Raw genomic sequence first — 21,832 nt, forward strand, 5'->3', positions numbered from 1 at the left:
AAGTTGAAGAAATAACAGATTAAATGCATTTCTCCATATAACTATAGTAAATATTACCCTCTTACTGTGGAAAAAAGAAGAAGAGCATACCGTTAATGTCATGAACAAATTAGATAAACAACATTATTTTTTAGGCATATGAAGATTATTTGGTTATAGCTAACGCGTTCGGTTTGAAATGTCATTTAGCGGGGTTAAATGCACAATAAACTACTTCCAATCTGACGTCAGATGATGTTTATCTCCTAAATGTGCTCTAGGTTAATGAAAACAAACTTTTTTTATTTTTTTTATTAGTTTGAAGGCCAGTTGTGCCTGCACAGTGTTGTCATACGTCATCTTATGGTAACTGTTATTTTATTAGTTTGAAGGCCAGTTGTGCCTGCACAGTGTTGTCATACGTCATCTTACGGTAACTGTTATTTGCACAAGTCGAAAAGATCTGAGGAACATGATAACCAATTTTATTGTCTTTATGTACACAACTATACAAAAATACAAAATAATTCATGACTTCATTTTCGTTTCTTTTTCTTCGTTTTTGGATTTTTCCCTGTCGATTTTTCACTTTTTTGTGATTTTGTCAGATCAATGATAGCCGAACCAGTGAGGTCTATCTGTTCTGGGATTTTTCTCATCTTGCTGAAAAACAGATTAAGAATAGGATATTAACAAGTAATGGCATATAGTATTATAAGTTAGTTTAATATTAAAAAAAGGTTGCATGTCCCCAAAGGTCTGCTAGTCCCAACCCCAAAATAACGGAGCAGATTGCACGCCTCCCTCTCTACTAGGCCTATCACCTACGGCCAAAAACATTCACTTTTTATTTGTCCTACGATTTTGTTCCTTTAGGTCTGATACCAAAGAGCCTAACCAAAACCGTAAAATTCTAACTTTGGACGTAACCCATGTTGCAATAGCATGTACACAAACACCAAAAAAAAGAGTCAACTGGACAATTGTCAAAAAAACTGCTTAAAAATAAAGTTTGAAAAACTAAACATACACATGTATTACGAAAGTGTATGCTGCTTTATGGGGTAAATGATTTGTAACTTTAGCAAGTTCAGGATGATAATAGCATAGCAATATCAAGTTTGTAAACAGGTGGTAATCTTTTGTTTTGAAGTTAAAAAAGTGAACAAGTCTTGTGAGGAGGGTTTTATTTCTAAAACTGGACTTGACGCCTATGGTTTTGACTTAGGGAATTTTTTTAGTGTCGTTTTACAAAAAGATTGGGAATTTTCAGATTCATTTCAAAAACATCTTGTTAAGCTAACTTAAAATTTATGTGTTTGTATGTACTTGTATTTATTTAAACTAATAAATTTCTTTTGCTTTATAAAATGTTGGGGGGGGGGGGGGTAGGGAAAGGGTGTTTGTTAAGTGTTTTAAAAAGTTGTCTTTATATCATAAAAAAGGATTTATGTACATTCAGATTGTGAATTTTTTACTCCAAATTTGGGACAAAAAATGACATAGCTTTTGGCAAATGGTGGGAAATGATGCTGATTATCCGAGTCTAGAAACTTAGGTGAAATAAGTCTGAAGAGTCCCTAATTCCAGTCATTATGATTGATCTCACCTTTGAGACGATCCCTCCACATCCTGTAACACAACCACTGACTCTTCTTCACTGTCTTCACTACTGTGTACATCGGTTTCTGGTAATAAATAAAATACTAAATGTATTGTTCACTAAACACTACAGCAGAACATTTCACCACTGTCAAAAATTGCTGTACGATATTTAACAAGATAACAGTAAAATCAAAACCTGTCCTTTCTGTGAAAATATAATTTAGTTATTGTATTTTTTATTTTTTTGTCTTGACATCTTGTCTTTGTAACAACAGACTTCTCTTATGCCACCAAATATTTAGTGTATAATAAGGACCTGGAGCCAAATTCACAAAATATTGTGGGCCGAATTTACAAAGCCTGTTTATGTCTTACACACGTGTAACTACATACATTCAGATGCTTGAACACCTGTGTTTAAGAAAAACAGGCTTCGTAAATTCGGCCCTGTAAGTTTATGTTTATAATTAGCATTCATACAGGTATTTGTTATCTATGTCATGCAGAAAATTACACCAATATCGAAGATGAGTCATGGTAAAGACAAAAGGAAGTTATTTATGTACATTTTGAACTGTATTATTCTTACTGTTTTTGTAATTGCTACAACAGTTTATTAGTTCTAAATGTATGTGGAAACAGCGAGTTCAAAATAAATAGATAATAACTACTTAATGATGTCGGATATCTGCGTAATTTATCATTCGACCTGAACAGGATAAAGCAGATATCCGATGTCATTAACTAGTTACTATCTTTATTCTGCAAACCATAAAATTAAGGAGAAAAGCTATTATTTCTGTTATTTCAGCCACATTGTACGACGACCTGCCATATATTGCTGTGATTAGCAGGTTTCTTAAGCCTCTAAATACCACCAAGAGAAGAGGAGTCGGCCAATACACGGAGTCAACAAAGAATGTACAAGAAAATACAACAAAATATAGGCGTGTATGGAAATACGATACTAACGAAACCTTGTTTGTCAATCCAGGCTTCAAAACTTTACTGTTGCATTATTTAACCAGTATTTTTAACAGTGTCCCATATCAGTGTCCATTTGATTGATTTGTGAGTGTTTAGTCCCCAGAAGCCCATTTCACTAAACATCGTAAGTTTATGTCTGCTACTAGCAGTTATACCGATCGTGCATTTATACGTGTTTGGCATCTATTTCACGCAGACAATTACATCATTATGGAAGCTGGAGTGTTTTAAGGACAAAAGAAATATTTGTTGAACTATACCATGTTTTGTGAAATTGGACCCTAAATTCCTTGTTATTAACAGAAGTAATTGTTTCAACATTTTATGCTTCATAATGTGTTAACCTCATGTTCTGATTAGTTTAATGAAGTAAAACAAAGTCATATCAGCTTCCATTGCTCTGGTCAAATGTGTTAACCTCGTATTAACCTCATATTCTGATTTGTTTTGTGATGTAAAAAAAATAAAAAAATAAAAAAATCTCACCTTTCCTTGCTCTGGTCAAAAACTCCTGCACTCTCTGTTCTATTTCAGATTTAGATTTTCTTTGCTGTGCTGCATTAACATCAGTTACTTCCCCTTCCTCCTGGAGCTCTTCTTCTATGTCTTCGTCAACGTCCCATGTATTCGGGCCTCCCTCTCCAATCACTGCTAGACCCTTGCCCTGCAAATAGAAGATATTACAATCAATTTACAATTTATCACAATGCTGAGATTTCGTTCCACAATTACATAATACTCTAAGGGGTAAGAGGTATCATGGGATGTGTTACCAAAGCACAGAAGAGGAGATTTGGGTATTTGATAGAGTTATGTAATGTATTATAACCAATGTCTTTTCTTTGTTATTATTCATGAAGTATTTCAATTTGTACTATTACAGATGATATATGGTGTCTAGCATTTTATTACCAAACAAACAGAATAAAAATACAAAAAGAAAACCCAGTAGGTTTGTCAAAATTTTGTCACAGTGGTTATGTGGACTTTGACAAAGAGTGTTTAGTTATTATAGAGAGGGAAATGGTCTTAGGAGTGACAAAACAAATGTGAAGATTTTTCATTACCATGATGTTCAGTTAAATAATTTTCCTTTGGAAAGTATTTTTTTATTATAAGGAACATAACTTATGACAACTTTGAAATCATATTTGCTATGCTATACAGATTTTTTGTGCATCTTAAATTATAAAAAAAAATTCCCCCTTAATATATGATACTAACAACGCATGATAATAAATAATTTACTAGTATATGCTTACTAAATACATCTATGGTTTTCAAAATATTAACGTACCAAAATAGAAACCTTCACACTGTCACCAAACCTGTAAAAATAAAATCAAAATACTGCGTAAGCATGCCGTGTTTAAGAAGTATATTTTTTTTCTAAACTTAGCAATTAAAGCTAAACCAAAAAACCACCAATATGATTTAAGGTCGACAGAAGGATGTAGAAGTATAAACAGTATCAAGTGCACTGCTAGCTCTGGGTAAGCAGAAAATTGTAAAAAATTATTTCTTAAAAGTTCAAAAATCACAGAAACCAAGAGTTATTTGCAACAAATTGTCAATAATTACATGAAATTATTTTACCAAATTAAAATAAAATTCACCCGTTGCTTTTAAAATTGACATTTAGCAAATCTGGCAATTGACAGAATTAACCTTGAATTGTTTTTAGGAAAAACCAGTCATAAAATGATATATATCCTCGTGACATTTTCTTAAGTTTTTCTAAATTTGTGCTAAATAAAGAACAGAATTCATCCAAGATCTACAATTCTGCAGTTGTTTTTGACAAACAGCCAAACAAAGGAACATTTATTTCATGAAATCGTAGCATGTTTTTAAAACTACTATTTGATGTTTAACTTATGGTTAGTTCAACACTTGGTTTAGAGTAAACAGAAATCTGTTGCTACTAGGGGTTACTAATACGGTCAGTTTAACTATTGCAATAGTATTACAATATTGATAGTATTATTGCAATAGTACTGTGAATTCTTAAATTGCTTGATAACAGCAATATGAATAGATATTTCTTCAAATATATGTGTGTGTGTGTGTGTGTCTGTGTGAATGTGCATACATATGTATGTCTGTGTTTGTACTTAGTTATTTGTAATAATGTCACTAGGTAGTAAAATCATATTTAATACATTTATAATAGAAAGACCACACATTGTTGTTGTTATGCTTTATTTTTGGTGGTGTCCAATGTTTTTGCAAAAAGATCAACTTACTAGTAGACTTTTTATTTATGGTTTTGAAAATTCTAATTTGTAGACTTAACTACACTCCCATAGAAAGTCCCAAATTATGGCCTCTTTTGACTCCACATTGTTAAGGATGTGAGAAAATACCCACCCACACAACCTATATTTTTAAAATATAGATTCTTTTTGCCACATTCTCTGGCATTTTGCTGACATTGTTTGGCAATATATTTCAAGCAGGATTAATGACTCCATGAATTCTTTTGCAGTTTAATTAAAAATTAAACCAAATATTGGTCAGGCTAAAATTTGACCTGCCTATAACCTTGAACTACCAGATAAATACGAAAAACAAAAAATCACCCGTTCTCTCCATTGCCTGTTTCCATATTATTCTCATCTCTGTTGACTTCCTGCCCGTTCATCTCAACATCCTGGGCCTCGGTCTGGTGGACGTTGATCTTAAATACATCTGCTGAGTCGGCAAACCCACATTTTCCTCCTGACTCCCTACAAATACAGAGATCTTATTTTTATTACATACCCATTTAATTTTACTGTGGTAATAAAGACAATTCTGACTGCAATAAAAAAAATCTCACATGCAGAGTACGTATGTGTTTACCCGAATGACGTCATGTCCCTAGCCAGGATATTCAGCGTTCGTCAATTCCATAAAATTCAACCAACTTTCCAGACAAATTAAGTTGTGTTATTTAATTAAACTTTTGTTAATCATAATATAGCAAGGTGGTATTTAATAAATACAGAACCACATACCAGTTGCTTTACCATGTTATTTATTGCACAAGTTAATAGCGCACAAGATTTATACCACAATATAATATTCTTGCGCACTATAAACTTGTGCAATAAATAACATGGCAAAGCAACTGATATGTGGTTCTGTCTATGTATCACACAGTATCTCCTTACTGCACAAATAAGACAATGTTGCTACTTGTAATACAAACATTAACTCCCAACTCCGTACTTGATAGGTCCCACCAAGAGGGATCGATCCCAGATCAATTATTCATCAGACAATCTCTATACCATTGAGCTACATGCAAATCCTCACAACATCAGAGATTAAAAATACATTGACAAAAAATACACAAGATGTTCGGACCAGACTACTAGCCGTAGGGAGGTGGGGAGTGCACTTGTTTGAGGACAGGTAATGTGGAAGAGAAATGGGATATTGTGAGTCTTTCATCAAAGAACAAGAACAGAAGTCATTATTGGACAGTGCAAAAATCCGGAATTTGGAAAAATTTCAGAGCATTATCATCACTGCAACGTAACCCTTTTTATTGGAAACACAACAATATGAATATTTGTTACACTATTAAAGAGAAGAAAGTAAAGATGTCCAAGCCTGTCATAACAGGTTTCAAATCAGCCTCAAAAGTAACAAATCTTAGCTGAGAACATAGAACAATGTCTCACTGAAATCTGATTACTTGGGTTTATTTTCTTAAAGAGATAAATTTTAAAAATAAATTACTGCCATTAAAAGAAGCCTACCTCTCCTTTTTGTCATTTAAGAGAGCTTTCTGGATAAGTTCTGTGATTTCTGTAACTTTGACAACAGCAACATTGGAACATCTCAAAACCTTCAAGACAAAAAATAAACACAGTAACATAATGTCAGAGAAAGTAGTAAAGAGGGTTAAAATTGAAAACATTAATCAATATTTTATTATAATATTCCGGAAGATTGTTTTAGACAAAATAAAATTTCTTGTATACCGTATGTAAACATGTCAAATTACTTAGAATTTTCCCCAATCTAATACAAGATACAACTCTAAACCAACAGAAAACAAACCTGATCTTTGAGCAATAACATTTCTCCTGTTATTTGAAGCATACAAATCTCTCTGTGTTTATTCATCCCTATTACCATCTTTCCATCCATCACTTTCTCTTCCTTAAGACTGGGGTCTACTAACAGAAATTTTCTGCAACAGAAAAAACCTAATTAGCTTGAATAAAACTCCTGATTTGGACTTTAAGTAGCATAAAGAAATTGAACATCGAAAAATAAGTACAGCTGCGTGAAATCTTTTGTTTATATTTAATCATAAATACAGGTTTCAACATATGCTAAATTTTCAAAACTGACAAGATAGGGTATTCTTAAAACAAATGTGCATAACCTATTTAAGTTTCTGTAGTGTTGTCAATCCGCATGTTTTATTTTCAGTGGTCCAAGTTTTTGTGTCCTCGCCTATTACTATTTAGTTTAGTATTAATAAAAAACCCAGTCTAGTAAATGGCTTACTACTTAACCAGTTGCTTCGTGTCATATTTCCTTTCAGGAACATTATAGTTTCCATAACCTTTTTTATATTTAAGGATTTTTTGTTATTTCTTTCACATTCATCGGGGTAAGAAAAAAAAAATCATCCACAAACTGTGTGAATCAGCGAAGACATAAGTTTGCAGATGATTTTTTGTTCATACCCAGATGAAAGTAAAAGAAATCACAGACAATACTTATAATTAAATTTGAATCATACAGGCTAGTAATGACACTAAAACATCATCCTTTATTTTGAATTATTTTTTATTCATTAACAATAACGCTCAATAGGACAACTTTTTCCATATAAAATGACGTTATCAGATATGACGTTCCCTGACGACGTAATTTTTACGTTCATCAAAAAATGAACAAACTCCTGTTGCTACGTCTGGACCTATGGGATGACGTTATGTTGTAATGAATGTAAAGGAAATTTAATTATTATTGAAATAAACAAAATAATACTTGCTACCACAGATCATTCAGTGAATTTTACACAAATGATATAACAATCATGACAGTCATGACCGATGCACAAAGAAAACGATTCCTGCAATTTGTGTATACCTAAAAATGCTGGCTACAAGACAAATGTTGAAGAAAGTCTACTGGCCTCGGTGATGTCGTGGTTAAGCCATTGGACATAAGGATGGTAGGCACTGGGTTCGCTGCCTGGTTCCGGCTTCCACCCTGAGCGAGTTTTAACAACTCAGTGGGTAGATGTAAAACCACTACACCAACTTCTCTCTTACTAACCACTAACCAACTGTCCTGGACAGACAACCCTGATAGCCGAGATGTGTGCCCCGGACAATGTGTTTGAACCGTAATTGGATATAAACATGAAAATAAGTTGAAATGAATGAAGAAAGTCAAATCTTACCCTTGTTCAAAGAACGCAAATGACACACAGACTGGCATGTGATGAATACTCAGTGGAACAGGGTCGCGGTCCTCCGGGGGGTGCTAAAATCACAACATATATACATATCAGAACATGTCACTGTTGGTGGTGCAACCATAAAACACATTAACAGATCCAGTGTAATTACAATGGTTACAGCTGATAGGTACTGCATTCACATCCCAGTATCAGCTGCATTTCTGATTGAGGGCCCACTACACTGTATTTCTTCTAACCATTCATTCATTTCAACTTATTTTCGTGCTTATATCCAATTAAGGTTCAAGCACACTGTCCTGGGCACACACCTCAGCTATCAGGGCTATCTGTCCAGGACAGTGGGTTGGTTGTTAGTGAGAGAGAAGAGGGTCTAGTGGCCTTACACCTACCCGTTGAGCCCTTAAGAACTTGCTCTGGTTTGGAACCGGTACCGGGCTGTGAACCCTGTACCTACCAGCCTGTAGTCAGATGGCTTAACCACTGCACTATTGAGGCCGGTTTCTAACCATTAACCTCTATCCTGGACAGAGTTAAAGTTGTTTTGATTAACAGCATTAGAGCACATTGATTTATTAATTGATCAGTTAATGGATGTCAAACACTTGACCATTTTGACATATAGTCTTAGAGAGGAAACTCACTATAGTGTTCCATTAGTAACAAGGGATCTTTTATATGCATCATTCCACAGACAGGATAGCACATACCATGGCTTTTGATATACCAGTCATGGTGCACTGGCTGGAATGAGAAATAGGTCAATGGGCCATCAATGGGAATTGATCCCATACTGTCTAATTCACAAAGCTCTCTTAGGCTCTGCTAGACAACAAAGCACCCTCTTTGCAAGTCTTTTAGCACCGCACTGGAAGATTGCAAAATTGCAAGAGTTTAGTAAACTAGGCCCCAGATATTTAAGGGGTTAGCCCAGACAGTGTGCTTTAACCACAAATGGATGTAGGCACCAAGAAATCTAGCTGAAATGAACAAATTAAAAAAGAAAAAACATTTGTCCATTTGTTTTGGACCTATATAATATTAGATATAATTGATAATTGTGAGGGCCATTTTTCACATGTGCAGTTTTTGACACACTGCCATGTGGACACACTGCTACTGATAATCACAGAATCTTTTTTTTATTATGAGTCTATTTTATGTGTCACACTGCACCCACACCAAAATTCACTCAATTGGAAAAAAGGCCCCTAGAAGAGTTATAATTTCCACACATTTAACATCTGGGTCCAGTTATTCAAAATATAGTTCAATTAACACTGGGTTAGTGTAATATTTTCCTTTTAATTATTTTTGTACAAATACAAACTAAATTTTAGATTTGATCATGTATGGATGGATAGCTTTGGTTGTTCTAAATCAAGTTTTAACATTATATTTTCAATTACAGTGAAACCTCTCAAGACCGGACCCTCTGTAAACTGGAATTCCCTCAAAACCAGACGTTTTACAGAGTCCCTTTTTAAAACAAGTACAGAACGTAATCTCCCGAAACCAAATCCCTCTTAATACCGAGCAACTGTCTTGGTCCCAGGGGTGTCCGGTTTAGAGGGGATTCACTGTATTTGTATTGATTCAATCCTGTATTTTGAAAATTTCTGTTAACTACCGATTAAGCTAACTAACATTTGAACAACTGGTCACTAATCCTGGGGTCTCATCAGATACTTTTAAAAGCATCAACTTTGAAGTTAACTCTGTTCTTATTGTTATACAAAACAAAAACCATGTTTATTTGATACCACAGCACACTGTTTAATTAGAAGACTTGAGTCGCTCATTAAAACACACATCAAGCAATCAGTTAATAGTTTTATTAAGAGTTTTAACTTACAACAGTCACTTCTTCACCAGATACAGTCACATCGGGTCGTCTGCAAAATACAAAAAGTTACAATCATTAAGACAATAAAATGTAATGTACCAGTACATATAATAGCATGGATTCACATTTAAGTCAGAATCAAAATTTTGTAGAAGTAATATTATAACTCAATTAAAAAATCTAAAAATCCACTTTTCATTTTGTCACCACTGGAGGAGTAACATTATTTCACACACAATACATATCTATATGTTCATGAAAGGATTGTCAATTTTATATTTATTTTGATAACAGGAAAGGTGAACAAAGTAAAGCTGAGTGGTATTAGTCAATTAAAAGCAGATTTTAGGTCAGGATTTCAAATTTTTGTGTAAATCCTTTTGTCGATTCCATGCCCTGTGATCACTGGAACCCATCAGAATCATTTTTTTATAATACTTTGGATTATGCTACATAATACTAAATAATGGACTTTTGGTTCCATGATTTTGCCAATATGCTACCAACACACTGCTGAAAACAATGGTGTCCATAAAATATCAGGGTTCATACACTTAAAACATTTTCATTTTCCAGGACTTTTAAGCACCATTTTGGTTCCTTTTCCAGGACATTTTTATATTTTTCCAGGAGTCTGAATACATTACTTGGAAAGGATTTTTTTTAACGACACCCCAGTAAAGTGTTTATTCAGTGGTTGTTATGTCTCAAACATAAGCTACACCTAATCTAGATATATCACATGGATACTAAAGTTGTAAAAATACATAAATAAAAAATATTGTAGTGTGCAGATTTGACTTTGTGTGTGTGGGTGGGTGTGTGCATGCATCTGTCTCTCAATGCTGGATCTTACAGCAAAACACTCCATAGCCATAATACATATCTAACCACATTGTGGAAACTGTTTTAAGGCATTCAATTATTTTTGGTCAAGATCCATTTATTTTTGGTCAAGATTCAGAATTATATAACTTTATATAGATACATATTATATGGATGCCTGGATCTGAGTTATCACTCTAATGGTCGACTAACTTTATTATTAATAATGGTGACAAATATCCATTAGCCCAGCAATTTTTTATATATATATATTTTTTATATTTAAAGTGATTGTACACTCTAAACTGCTATGTATGAAAATTAGATTACCTGAAATGTGCTAGGGCTGTGATGGCTGCCATGCTGGCACAGTCGAGTAAATTCCCACCATGATTGAGAGCATGAACATCTACACGAATGCTCCAAACCTGGAATGTACAACAAATTAAAAAACAAAACTAAAACTCCAAAGTTTAAACTTTTATTAATATGGATTAGAATTGAAATACAAAAACATATTTCCAAATAAATTAAGCAAAAAGGATTACATCTGCAAAAGAGATCAATCCACAATTTACGAGGGGTTGTAGGTTGTATTCCAGTAGCAGAGTGCTCACCCGAAGTGCAAACAAGTCAAATAAGTGTCCTGTGTCTGGTATATCAATGGCTGTGGTATGTGCAGTCCTGATGGTATGTGCAGTCCTGACCCTGATAAAGTGCAAATAAAAGAATTCTTGATAGCACCCTAATCAGTGTTTCCTAAAGGTTGTGGTAAGTGCACTCCTGTCATTTGCTGCTATTTGATAGGAGCAACATATATGACACTCGTGGGTTTCTCCTCTTACTATCATGACCAAAGATTACAATAACTATACTTTAAACACATAACAGATGTCGTTGGGGAGTTGTTAACCAATTATTCCTTTCCTGTTCCAATAATGATAACAACACAGAAGTGTCTAACAGAGGAAACAACTCACTTTCTGACCAGCAACGATGCACAGGGATTCGGTGTCAATGCAGCGCGATTCTTTGAGGCATCGCTCCAACAAACGGGTTAGCTCAACTCCAAACTCAGATTGGCTAAACAAACCAGTAAAACAATAACTATAAGTTCAGTATTAGAAAGTTCTATCACCAGACATTTTATATATCACATACATACATGCGTGCATACATTCAAGGTTTTTGTGTTGTTTTTAAAACAGTTTCCTTATTTCAGCTTTTATTGTTTAAAAAAAATATCATTAAATGCAAGAATAAACATATTAAATACAGTGAAACCCAATCTAACGACCACCCCATTATTAAGACCACTCTACTATTAAGACCACTTTTTTTAAAGACCGGAATATTTCCTTATCATTTTATAGGTAAAACCACCCTGGTATTAAGACCATCCCGCTACTGCGGATTACGACTAGTAAAGTTAGTCCCAATGGTCATTTTTAGTGCATTTCCACCCTGTCAAAGAGACCATATTAGGATAGCAAAATTTCTTTATTTTTCCTTTACATAAGTGTTAAAAAGTCACGCATTTAATTAGTGATGTTCCAAAGATCGATTATAATAAAAAATTTTTATCGGATTGGCTCTTACGATGTGATGATCGATTTTAAAAATCCATAATCGATTGTGTGGGCAAACATTAACTGTAACTGTTCCTCCAGTTTAGACGATAAAATTGATGGAAATATACAGTGGTTTGGGTTTGTTTTCATGTGTGCATAAAAACAAATAGATATTAAATAGTTATTAAAGGTAAATTTAGGCATTTGCAGGGTGCACGCGACAATAGGTACATGATCCTTATAATTCAAAGCCTTCTTATGATCATAAATTGGTAACCGATTGTATAATCCAAAGTTGATTGGTTGGTGCCAACCGATTATAACTGATAATCGATGATGAAATCCCAACCGATTCCCATCACTACATCTAATGATTTCTTTTTTCTTTCCGATTGTTAACAAGTGACAGGGAGTACAGTCAAAGAGTAATCATTTTAGTTTACTCTGTGGAGCATAAAAAGGATACCGGTACTTTTAGTTTCTGGAAAACATTGTCACCTAGTTAATATTAATGAGCAATTAACATACTGATTGGTTGTTTTCATACTGCAGTCAGTCAAGTGACCCACAAGCCTGTACACATTCCGATTACAATAACATGCTAATTAAATAAATTTATAAAAAAAAAACACTGACTATACAAATTATGTAACTTATTAAGCGGAGCATCACTGCAATGGTTTTTAATGCCCAGACCATAACATTGATTACTCTGAAGTTGCCTCAGCACATGTATATTATCGTTTAGTTGAAGATACACATTCACTGTCATCCCAACAAGATAGAGCAGATTCAATTGTTAATTGGAATATTGCTCCATCAAGGTGACCAACTGATCCCATAGGTAACAAAACAAGTGTTATTTAGAGAGGCGACATTGACAAAGTGAGTTTGTGTATTTTGAGTGAGTTGTGTCAAAGCACTGAAATAAACACATGAATGTTTAGGTGTCGTACTATCACTATTTTGATATACTTTTATAAGCAACATCATTATTAGAAATGTCAAATTCAACAACAGACACGTTTTTCATATAATTCGACTAATATTCAGTATTTATAAATTCATATTAACATTAGTTCTTAATTCTATTTTAGTACTCACTATAAATAATTCAAATAAATGTTTCTTATGTTATAATTGTATATACATTGTAATTTGGAATCAAGTTAAAAAGAGAGTAACCCACTAATAAGACCACCCAGCTTTTAAGACCATATTTATTAAGTCCCATGGGTGGTCTTAATAGTGGGATTTCACTGCAATACTACAATGCAAAGTTCACACAGGTTATACTTGAATATTAATAAACGTTTACTTACCGACCTGGTTCAAAACTAGGGCTAGCCATTGGAGACAGCTCAACATTAACAAAGAGAATTCCATCTGTTGGGCGAGTTGGCTTAGGAACAGTAATTTCACTAGACACCTGTGCCAGAACCCTGTAGGTCAGATAAAACACATGTATTTTTTTTTTTAAATGTCTCATATTGGTGGTATTCTGTACAAATAATTGTTCATATATGTGAGGTACCCAAAGGAAAAAGTAGTGCCAATTCTTTTTCATGTTAATTTACAATTTAGTTTTATACATACAAAAAATTGGCTTTAGGCTGTCATTCACTAAATGAAATAAATTCATTATTAATTTGCTGAAAAGCTATTTAGATGTACTGCCATTTTGGCTGTTTGGTTAAGTAAAATTTCAATTTAGCTACCGATTTTCTCACTAAATTTGTCAAATTGTGAAGAAAAAAATTAAATTGGGGGTGGGGGGGGAGTAAAGAACATGGTTTGCACCCAGACAAATAAAGTTTAGGTAAACCATCCTGGGCAAACTCTTGAACATTATCTGGGCTGTGAAATAACCTTAGACCTCCCCACTAAATATTTGACTCACTCTGGGTTGGAACCATTACCGCGATGTGAACTCAGCACTTGCCAGTCCTAAATGTCCACGGCTGGCATCACAAGATCCAACATGAAAACACTTCCACCCACAAACAGAACTATAATCACACATACCTGGTGTCACCAATCTGAACCTGACAAGACCCTCGGTCAATACCAAATGATATTCGGATCTTCCGATAGTCGTACGTTTGTCTTCCGTCCAGTCGCTGAAATAGTATTAACATTGCTATTAACAAAAGTAAAATGTTGTGACTGAAATTTCAAGGTACAGGGCATTCAAAATGGTAATGTTTTATATGACAATTGTAGTCCACTTTAAACATGTATTTCTCCCATTCCACACCCTGTTATTTTTTTTACTGGACAAAAACATTAATTTGATGGGTCCTGCAGTGAACCTATATTAATGGAAATTGCAGTGGCGTAAGCAGGATTTAATTTTTTTGTTGGTTGTTTTTTTTTTTTGGGGGGGGGGGGGGGGGCACTTGTGTAGTGGGATATGACACAGAAACCTTTTTAAAGTTATTAATAAGCGAAAAGGTAAACATTTCCTGGGATTGGGGGGGGGGGGCATGGCCCCCTGCCCCCCACACACCCCGGGCTACGCCACTGGGAAATAGTCCTATTAGGCTGACATTTGCTGGGGTGTTCTTTCATAAGCTACGGCCCTAGTACGAGCATTTTTTAAAGTTTGCATTATTACCTGATATTATTTATTTAGGCTTGACCGCTAGCTGATGGATGGCAAATCAAATATTCAAATACATTTACATCAGGTGGCCCTTGTGTTATTGCAAATTCATTATGGGAGGGGGAGGGGGAGGGAGTCGTTAAAAATTGAGGTAAAAGCCAATGTCTGATACTGCATTACGCTAATGTTGAATAGTCCTTTGTTGATCTTTGTGTCATTTAACAATACGTAACGCAAAATCTTGCAGTTTCAATACCCCTCTCCCCTTGTAACGTTTTGTGACCGTGTCATATTTTACTTTGGGGTCTTTAGTAATACATATATGTTAAAACAAAATGGCAATGACTGGTTGCATTTTACTTTATGAATTAACATTACGTTGCACAATAACCACCACCACACCCCCCCCCCCCCCCCAATTATGTTTTGTCACATCCCATAATTCCCACTCTCCTTAGTGCATGTTGCGTAGTTCTCGAATGACCCCATTATTCAATTGTAAATAATAAAGAAGTAACATACCGCTGGTCGGTAAATGTTATATTTGACCGAATCAACTTTAATTAAGTTTCCATATCTATAATACGCAATCTAATATCTCCCAGCAGAACTATTACATTGTAACAGTGTTCAAACTCGCACATGCTGTTCGTCACATGGTGTGACATCGGGTATGGCCATTACTTCAAAGGGAGTGAGTAGCACATTTAAATTAAAGGTGGGTTTTTTTCACTTAATTTACAACTACTGTAGTAACATTTTTTGTTTGTTTTTCAATTACAAAAACCATACCAAAAATGATTTTAAATAATAATAATAATAATAATAAAATATTTGAAAAAAAATGTACGAAACATATGTACACACCTTTTTATAAAATAAGATCGTCTGCTTAAAATAGCACAGCAAATGATAGTGCAGGGTGCACAATAAGTCAATACTTATCTGTTCGGACTATGTAAATAGCGGATTGGACGTGTTGCAATAGATCCCAATGGATAAATTAAAACAAAAAGTTGTATTCTTCTACCAAAACTGTATTATATCAGACAATGTAGGCATTATTACTAAAAACTACGACACAACAGATTGTATCAAAACAGGATAAAACTAATTTGCATATCCAGGTCAGACTTGTTCGTCACGTGTCCGTAATCGAAAAATATACAATTAGCTAAATTTTAAAACATTTTATTTTTATTCGCGATAAGAGCAACTTTGGGAATCTTTATTGGGAAACTGTTGGGTCGTAATTGGGAAAAGGTTTGATATTGGATTTGGAATTTACGTTAGGGGAATGGGGCCGTTCATCGGTAGATTATACCCATCCGATAGGTATCTAAAGGGGGGTCAGTGGGGCAAAGAAAACGGCCGAAGTGATTCTCATTTAAAAAAAAAAAAAAAAGACTTAAAAAATAATTTTCACAATTTCTCTGACGACGGAAATCCATCTCACGACGGACAGTTAACAGCCATGTATTAATATAGTAAATAAATATATGAGTACTGTCCAAATGAAGTTAAAATAGCCACGGGAAAGTCAGAATATATCCAGCTAAAAGTTAATCTCAGTAATAAACTAATGGGAAGGTAAATTACATCCAAATAAAAGACAAGAAAAACACCCTAATGTTATTAACCAGGATTTTTTTTCAAGACATTTTCCATGACCATATTGGAGAATTTTCAAGAGTTTTTACAATCATTACTGCAACCTAATGATAATACAATGTTCTGATGTGAATTATCGATTTCTTTTGCATTATTATAAATAGGTAAAACATTTATTAATAATTTATAATTAAATTCACGAGACAGTCCTCAGCATTGAACTTGAATTGCCCTTTTCAGGAAGATTGTCCATGTATATTCCCTTCTGACTTTGGACCCCTCACCAGCCAAGAAAATATGAGGTTAAGCAATTATCCCAAGGCATAATTCTCACCCATAATTACTTGACTCACCTATTCACCTCTAGATTATGCCCTGCATTTAACTGTATAATATACAGGTTGAGCCCTGTATATATATATATTTTTAATTGTAATTTGTGATCTGCATTCTCACACAAAATCAAACTGCTTAAAAAAGCTGGAATCCTTCCACATTATTTCCACCCAAATAATCCCACAGTCTTCAGAAAAATCTACCCTGTATTCAGCAACAGTGAGCGACGATAACATTGTAACAATCGTGAACTATTTGACTTGACTCTAATATGATAATTTGGTTTAACTACAAAGCAAAGTTTGTTTTGTTTAACAACACCACTAAAGCACATTGATTTATTAATCATCGGCTACTGGATGTCAAACATTTGGTAATTTTGTATGTATAGTGTTAGAGGAAACCTGCTACATTTTTCCATTAGTAGCAAGGGATCTTTTATATGCACTATCCCACAGACAGGATAACACATACCATGGCTTTTGGTATACTAGTCATGGTGCACTGGCTAGTGCAATGGGTCCACCAACGGGGATCAATCCTAAACTGACTGCACATCAGATGAGTGCTTTACCACTGGGCTACATCCCGCCCACAGTTTAAATGAAATGAATGAATGTTTATCGAAACCCCAGCACGAAAAATTCATCGGCTATTGGGTGTCAAACTATGGTAAAGGCAACTTCAAGTGCATAAATTAGTCTAGTAAAAGCTTTTGGGGGGTTAGTGTGGCTGATGTCAGCCCTGACTAAACCCTCAAGTACAAGACCCATGGCAGGTCTGTGTTTTAGTTTTCAGTGTTAAACAGACATTTATATTTATAACAAAGTGAATTTTGAATATAATAAATCTGATACAAGCCAATCATTTTATTAAAATGTTTTTTGTAAATAATTTCAGTTTGGTTTGACGTAAAAAGAAAACTAAAAGTGTGTTGGAAAAAACAAAGAAATATAATCTGTGTGTGCAATTTACCAATCAATCGGCTCGGAAATAAATAACATATAGTAAATTACATAGTCTTATCATTATCATACTAAAATTGTATGAAAAAAATTAGTTCATAAAAATAAACTCGAATGTAAATCATAAAAATAAACTCGAATGTAAATGCATTTACATCCGATTTTATTTTTATGAACTAGAAAAAAATGCGATCCGTAGAATTTGTCTTTGTGTATGTCTGAAATCTCTTTGGTTCAGACCGTTATACGGTGGTAAATTGTTGTCCAGTTGTCGATGATTTGTTGATGGGTGTAGGGTGGGGATAGATTTACGATGGCTGCAGTATGCAGTTTGTACAATTTGGAAACTGGAGGGAGTAGCTTAAGCCTAAGGTTTTCAATATTCAGACCGATCACGCCCGACAAAGACTTTATTTGTTAGCAATGTTAACCTTTTTATCTGCAATGATTTTCAAAATGAATTCTTTTTCACAAGTTGACAACGGCGTTTCCCTCATTTTCAAATATAACTTGTTTACAGTTCAACATGTGCTTCCGACATTTCCTGTTTTGGTTGATGTCACCTAATTACCTCCCCCTTGTTATTCTGTTGTACATCCCTCCTTTCGCTTTCTTTGTGAATCCAAACGGGGAAAGGGTGGGTGCGATAATTTAGTTGTAAAGCATAAAAAAAAAAAAAAGTGGCTGTTTGTCAAAGGCTCAGTAACCTTCTGTAAATCTTTTGAGTTTTTACTCCTAGAATTAGGACTCGACAATATATAGATAAGAACATTTTATATAGTCTCTCCTGTGGAGTAAATGGAATAATTAAAACAAAAAACACTTGTTAATGTTAGGGATTAAAAAAAAAAAAAAAAAATACAAACTCATACCAACAGATGAATATCTTTGTGACAGCAGCTGGTTTCTTCCTTCTTTTATTTAATTTTTTATTATTATTTATATATTATTTATTTTTGGTGGGACCAAATGAGAAGGAACATCCAACATCATAAAAATAATAATGTTTTGGTACCATCCCTCTGAACACATGATCAGTCAATTAAATGGTTTATTAAAAACTACTCCCAATTCACTAAACTATTGAAGAAAGAACAACAAAACAAATGTGGTGTAAAAATCTTATTAGTTTAATATGCGAAAACGTAACAAATGAACACCATCTTACACTTCTTCTTGCAGTCCACAAGGTCAATAATGTACAAAATATCAATGTGAATAAATCACAAAAATAATCAAATTAAGAAGTCTCTCTAAGAAAATAAAACAAAAGCAGAAATACATACTATAAAAATCATCTTTAAAATGTTAAATGTGGCATATGGCCAACGATTCTTTTCTTTTTTTTAACCTTTTAAAGAAAATTTATATTACATTCCAAAGATCAAAATGAGTACAAAATCAGAAAATTTTAATTGAAGTTTCAACACAAAAAGTAAATCTCACATCATGGCCAATGATTTGTTGACATGGAACATGAACCTGTTTGAGAACAAGTATGTTTATAAAATATCTAAACATCAGTCATTTATTAGGGAAAAGAACACAAAAACACATCTTCTAAATAATCATGACCTTTTAAACGCATACAGTCACTCGGACCATGCACAATCATAGGACAATAACAGTTACATTTATGTAAGCCCTAGGCCTTGGAATTTTGGCACAATTATTATGAAGTTTTAGTGAAAAAGGACCTAAAAGGTGATTCAGATAAATGTTTAAGTACAACAATTTTTTGTTGTTGTTGAACTGCATTCCTCACAAATAAAACTGTGAAGTAAACCTGCAACTAGTAGTAGAAAAAAAAAATCTATGACTTGAAAGTAATGTCACACAATTAGGACATGAAAAAAAAAAAAAATTAATGTTGAGGCGACATGAGATAAAATATTTACAGTACTAGCATTTGTTGGAATGAAATGATTAAAAACAACAAATTGGTTTAAAAGTAGCATTCGGTGGAGATTTCATTAGTTTTCAAATGCCCATAGAAATTATTAATGTTCATGTATGATATGCTAAATAATATGATCCCAATTATTTTCAAAAACATTTTACGATAAAAAAAATTCATGAATGCCACTGGGTCCTACTTGTCATGACAACAGAACTGAAGGATTATATTAATGATAATGTTTGTGTTTGTGCGTGTAATGTCAGCTGGGATACAAGTCTAGAAGTTATATACATACTGTCATAAAGAAATTGTACCCAATTTATGCATGATATTACTATATATAATTCTAGTTCATCACCTTGGTTACCAGTTTAAAAGTCTTCAAAATTAAGTTTTTTTAAAACTCCAATGGGGAAAAGGAAGGAAGGAAATGTTTTATTTAACAACACACTCAACACATTTTATTTATGGTTATATGGCGTCAGACATTTGGTTAAGGACCATAGGTAATGAAGGGCTACTCTTTTCGATTAGCAGCAAGCGATCTTTCATATGCACCATCCCATAGACAGGATAGCACATACCACAGCCTTTGATGTACCAGTCGTGGTGCACTGGCTGGAGCAAGAAATAGCCCAATGGGCCCACTGACAGGGATTGATCCCAAACCAACCGTGCATCAAGCAAGCGCTTTACCTTTGCTGAGGTTTCCGATAACTGAAAGATGTGTAAGCCATTTATGAGTTACACCAAAAATATTACAGGTAACCCATTTCATTCTGCTTAATTTGTTAAAATAATTTTTTGATATATTATCTCCTAAATTTGATAAATTCAATAAACGAAGTGGACTGACAAATAGGTGGTTGACTTATATATATGCCTCTCCACGTAATGATGTTACATACTGGGTAAATTTAAATGAATGAGAAACATAAAATATAACATTACAAAGTATATTGTAGAGATTTTTCAGCCATTACATAGAAACTATAAGTACTGTGTTGGGTATTAAAACATATATATGTCACACGTCTGGACCAAGCCAAGAAGTAGCAGATATATACATATTTAAAAAAAAAATATATATATATACATAATTAGCATAACATGTAAATGATGGACAAGACTAATATTATAATAGAGTAGTAAATACTTTATAATAATGTATAAAGTAAATCGCTTTGATAAAATGATAAAACTTGCGCAAAATGAAAAATGGGTTACATGGAACTAAACTTGCGCAAGAAATGGGAGTAATTTTTACTATTTCTGAGACCTGTTGTTTTCAGTGTTATCATGTAACCAAGGTGACACAATTTAAAATGAATGTTTATGATCGATTGTGCGTAAAGAGTACCACCAGTGCACAGAACACTGTCATGATCACTATTTACAAAGCCACACATACCTGAAGATAATATAACCACCAGTGCAACAATATTGTAAAAACAAAAAGACTGCAATTATTCCACAGACAATCTTGTTACTACAACTTTTCTTTGGTCAGACATGCTGAAAATGGTCTTAAAAAATATATCGGATAAATTTACTAAACATGTATTAAATTAACATGTGGAAGTGCACTTAAAATGGAAACCTGAAAATACATGTATCTAAATGTTATGGGTTTATAAAACTGCATAGTAATAGTCAAGAATCATAAACAAAATATTCAGTAATACATGTTGTATATAGTGGAATATACATATACACTAATGGTAAGACCCTGTACTATCAGAGTATTAAAAATATATAACCAAATTCAGTCCGATATTCTATAAATTTCCCATGCATCTAAATAAGAATGGTGTCCGATAACTCATGTACAGGTTTCCATAAAATATGGGCCTGGTAACCTATAGGTTATGACACTTATATCCCTTCAAAGACATATTTATAATTTGTCATTCATTCATGAACTACTATCAAAATTTAGGTGGTGGTAATATTTTGAAGAGAATGAGGTGCCTGTCGTGGAGCCAATTTTAAAAACATTGCAACTTTACATTTCAGAGCTTTAGATCTCACGAACTTGGGCACAATGGGTACTTTTGTCTTTTCTGAGCACAGGAAGGTTGTTTTAGTTCAGTACTGTTATTAACAGATACTGGAGAGTTGTCAATATTCAGAAATGCTTTTCAAGTTATTTTAATGTGAATACACTA

The 21,832-nt window shown here is 33.7% G+C and overlaps 1 protein-coding gene across 1 annotated transcript; it reads right to left on the reverse strand.

Annotated features, from left to right (window-relative positions):
- Positions 1–448: 448 nt before the first annotated feature.
- Positions 449–18,339, reverse strand: LOC121375786 (exosome complex component RRP45-like). Its single transcript, XM_041503431.1, has 14 exons — positions 18,196–18,339; positions 14,273–14,367; positions 13,570–13,689; positions 11,657–11,759; positions 11,007–11,104; positions 9,861–9,900; positions 7,988–8,070; positions 6,625–6,757; positions 6,321–6,409; positions 5,154–5,300; positions 3,869–3,899; positions 3,058–3,235; positions 1,589–1,667; positions 449–642 (listed from the first exon to the last, which is right to left on the reverse strand). Exons 1-14 carry the CDS (start codon positions 18,259–18,261, stop codon positions 516–518), a joined length of 1,389 nt encoding a protein of 462 aa, XP_041359365.1. The 5' UTR covers positions 18,262–18,339; the 3' UTR covers positions 449–515.
- Between the last annotated feature and the right edge of the window lie 3,493 nt (positions 18,340–21,832).

This window comes from Gigantopelta aegis, chromosome 6, assembly GCF_016097555.1.
Source record: "Gigantopelta aegis isolate Gae_Host chromosome 6, Gae_host_genome, whole genome shotgun sequence".
NCBI classification, from domain to species: domain Eukaryota; kingdom Metazoa; phylum Mollusca; class Gastropoda; order Neomphalida; family Peltospiridae; genus Gigantopelta; species Gigantopelta aegis.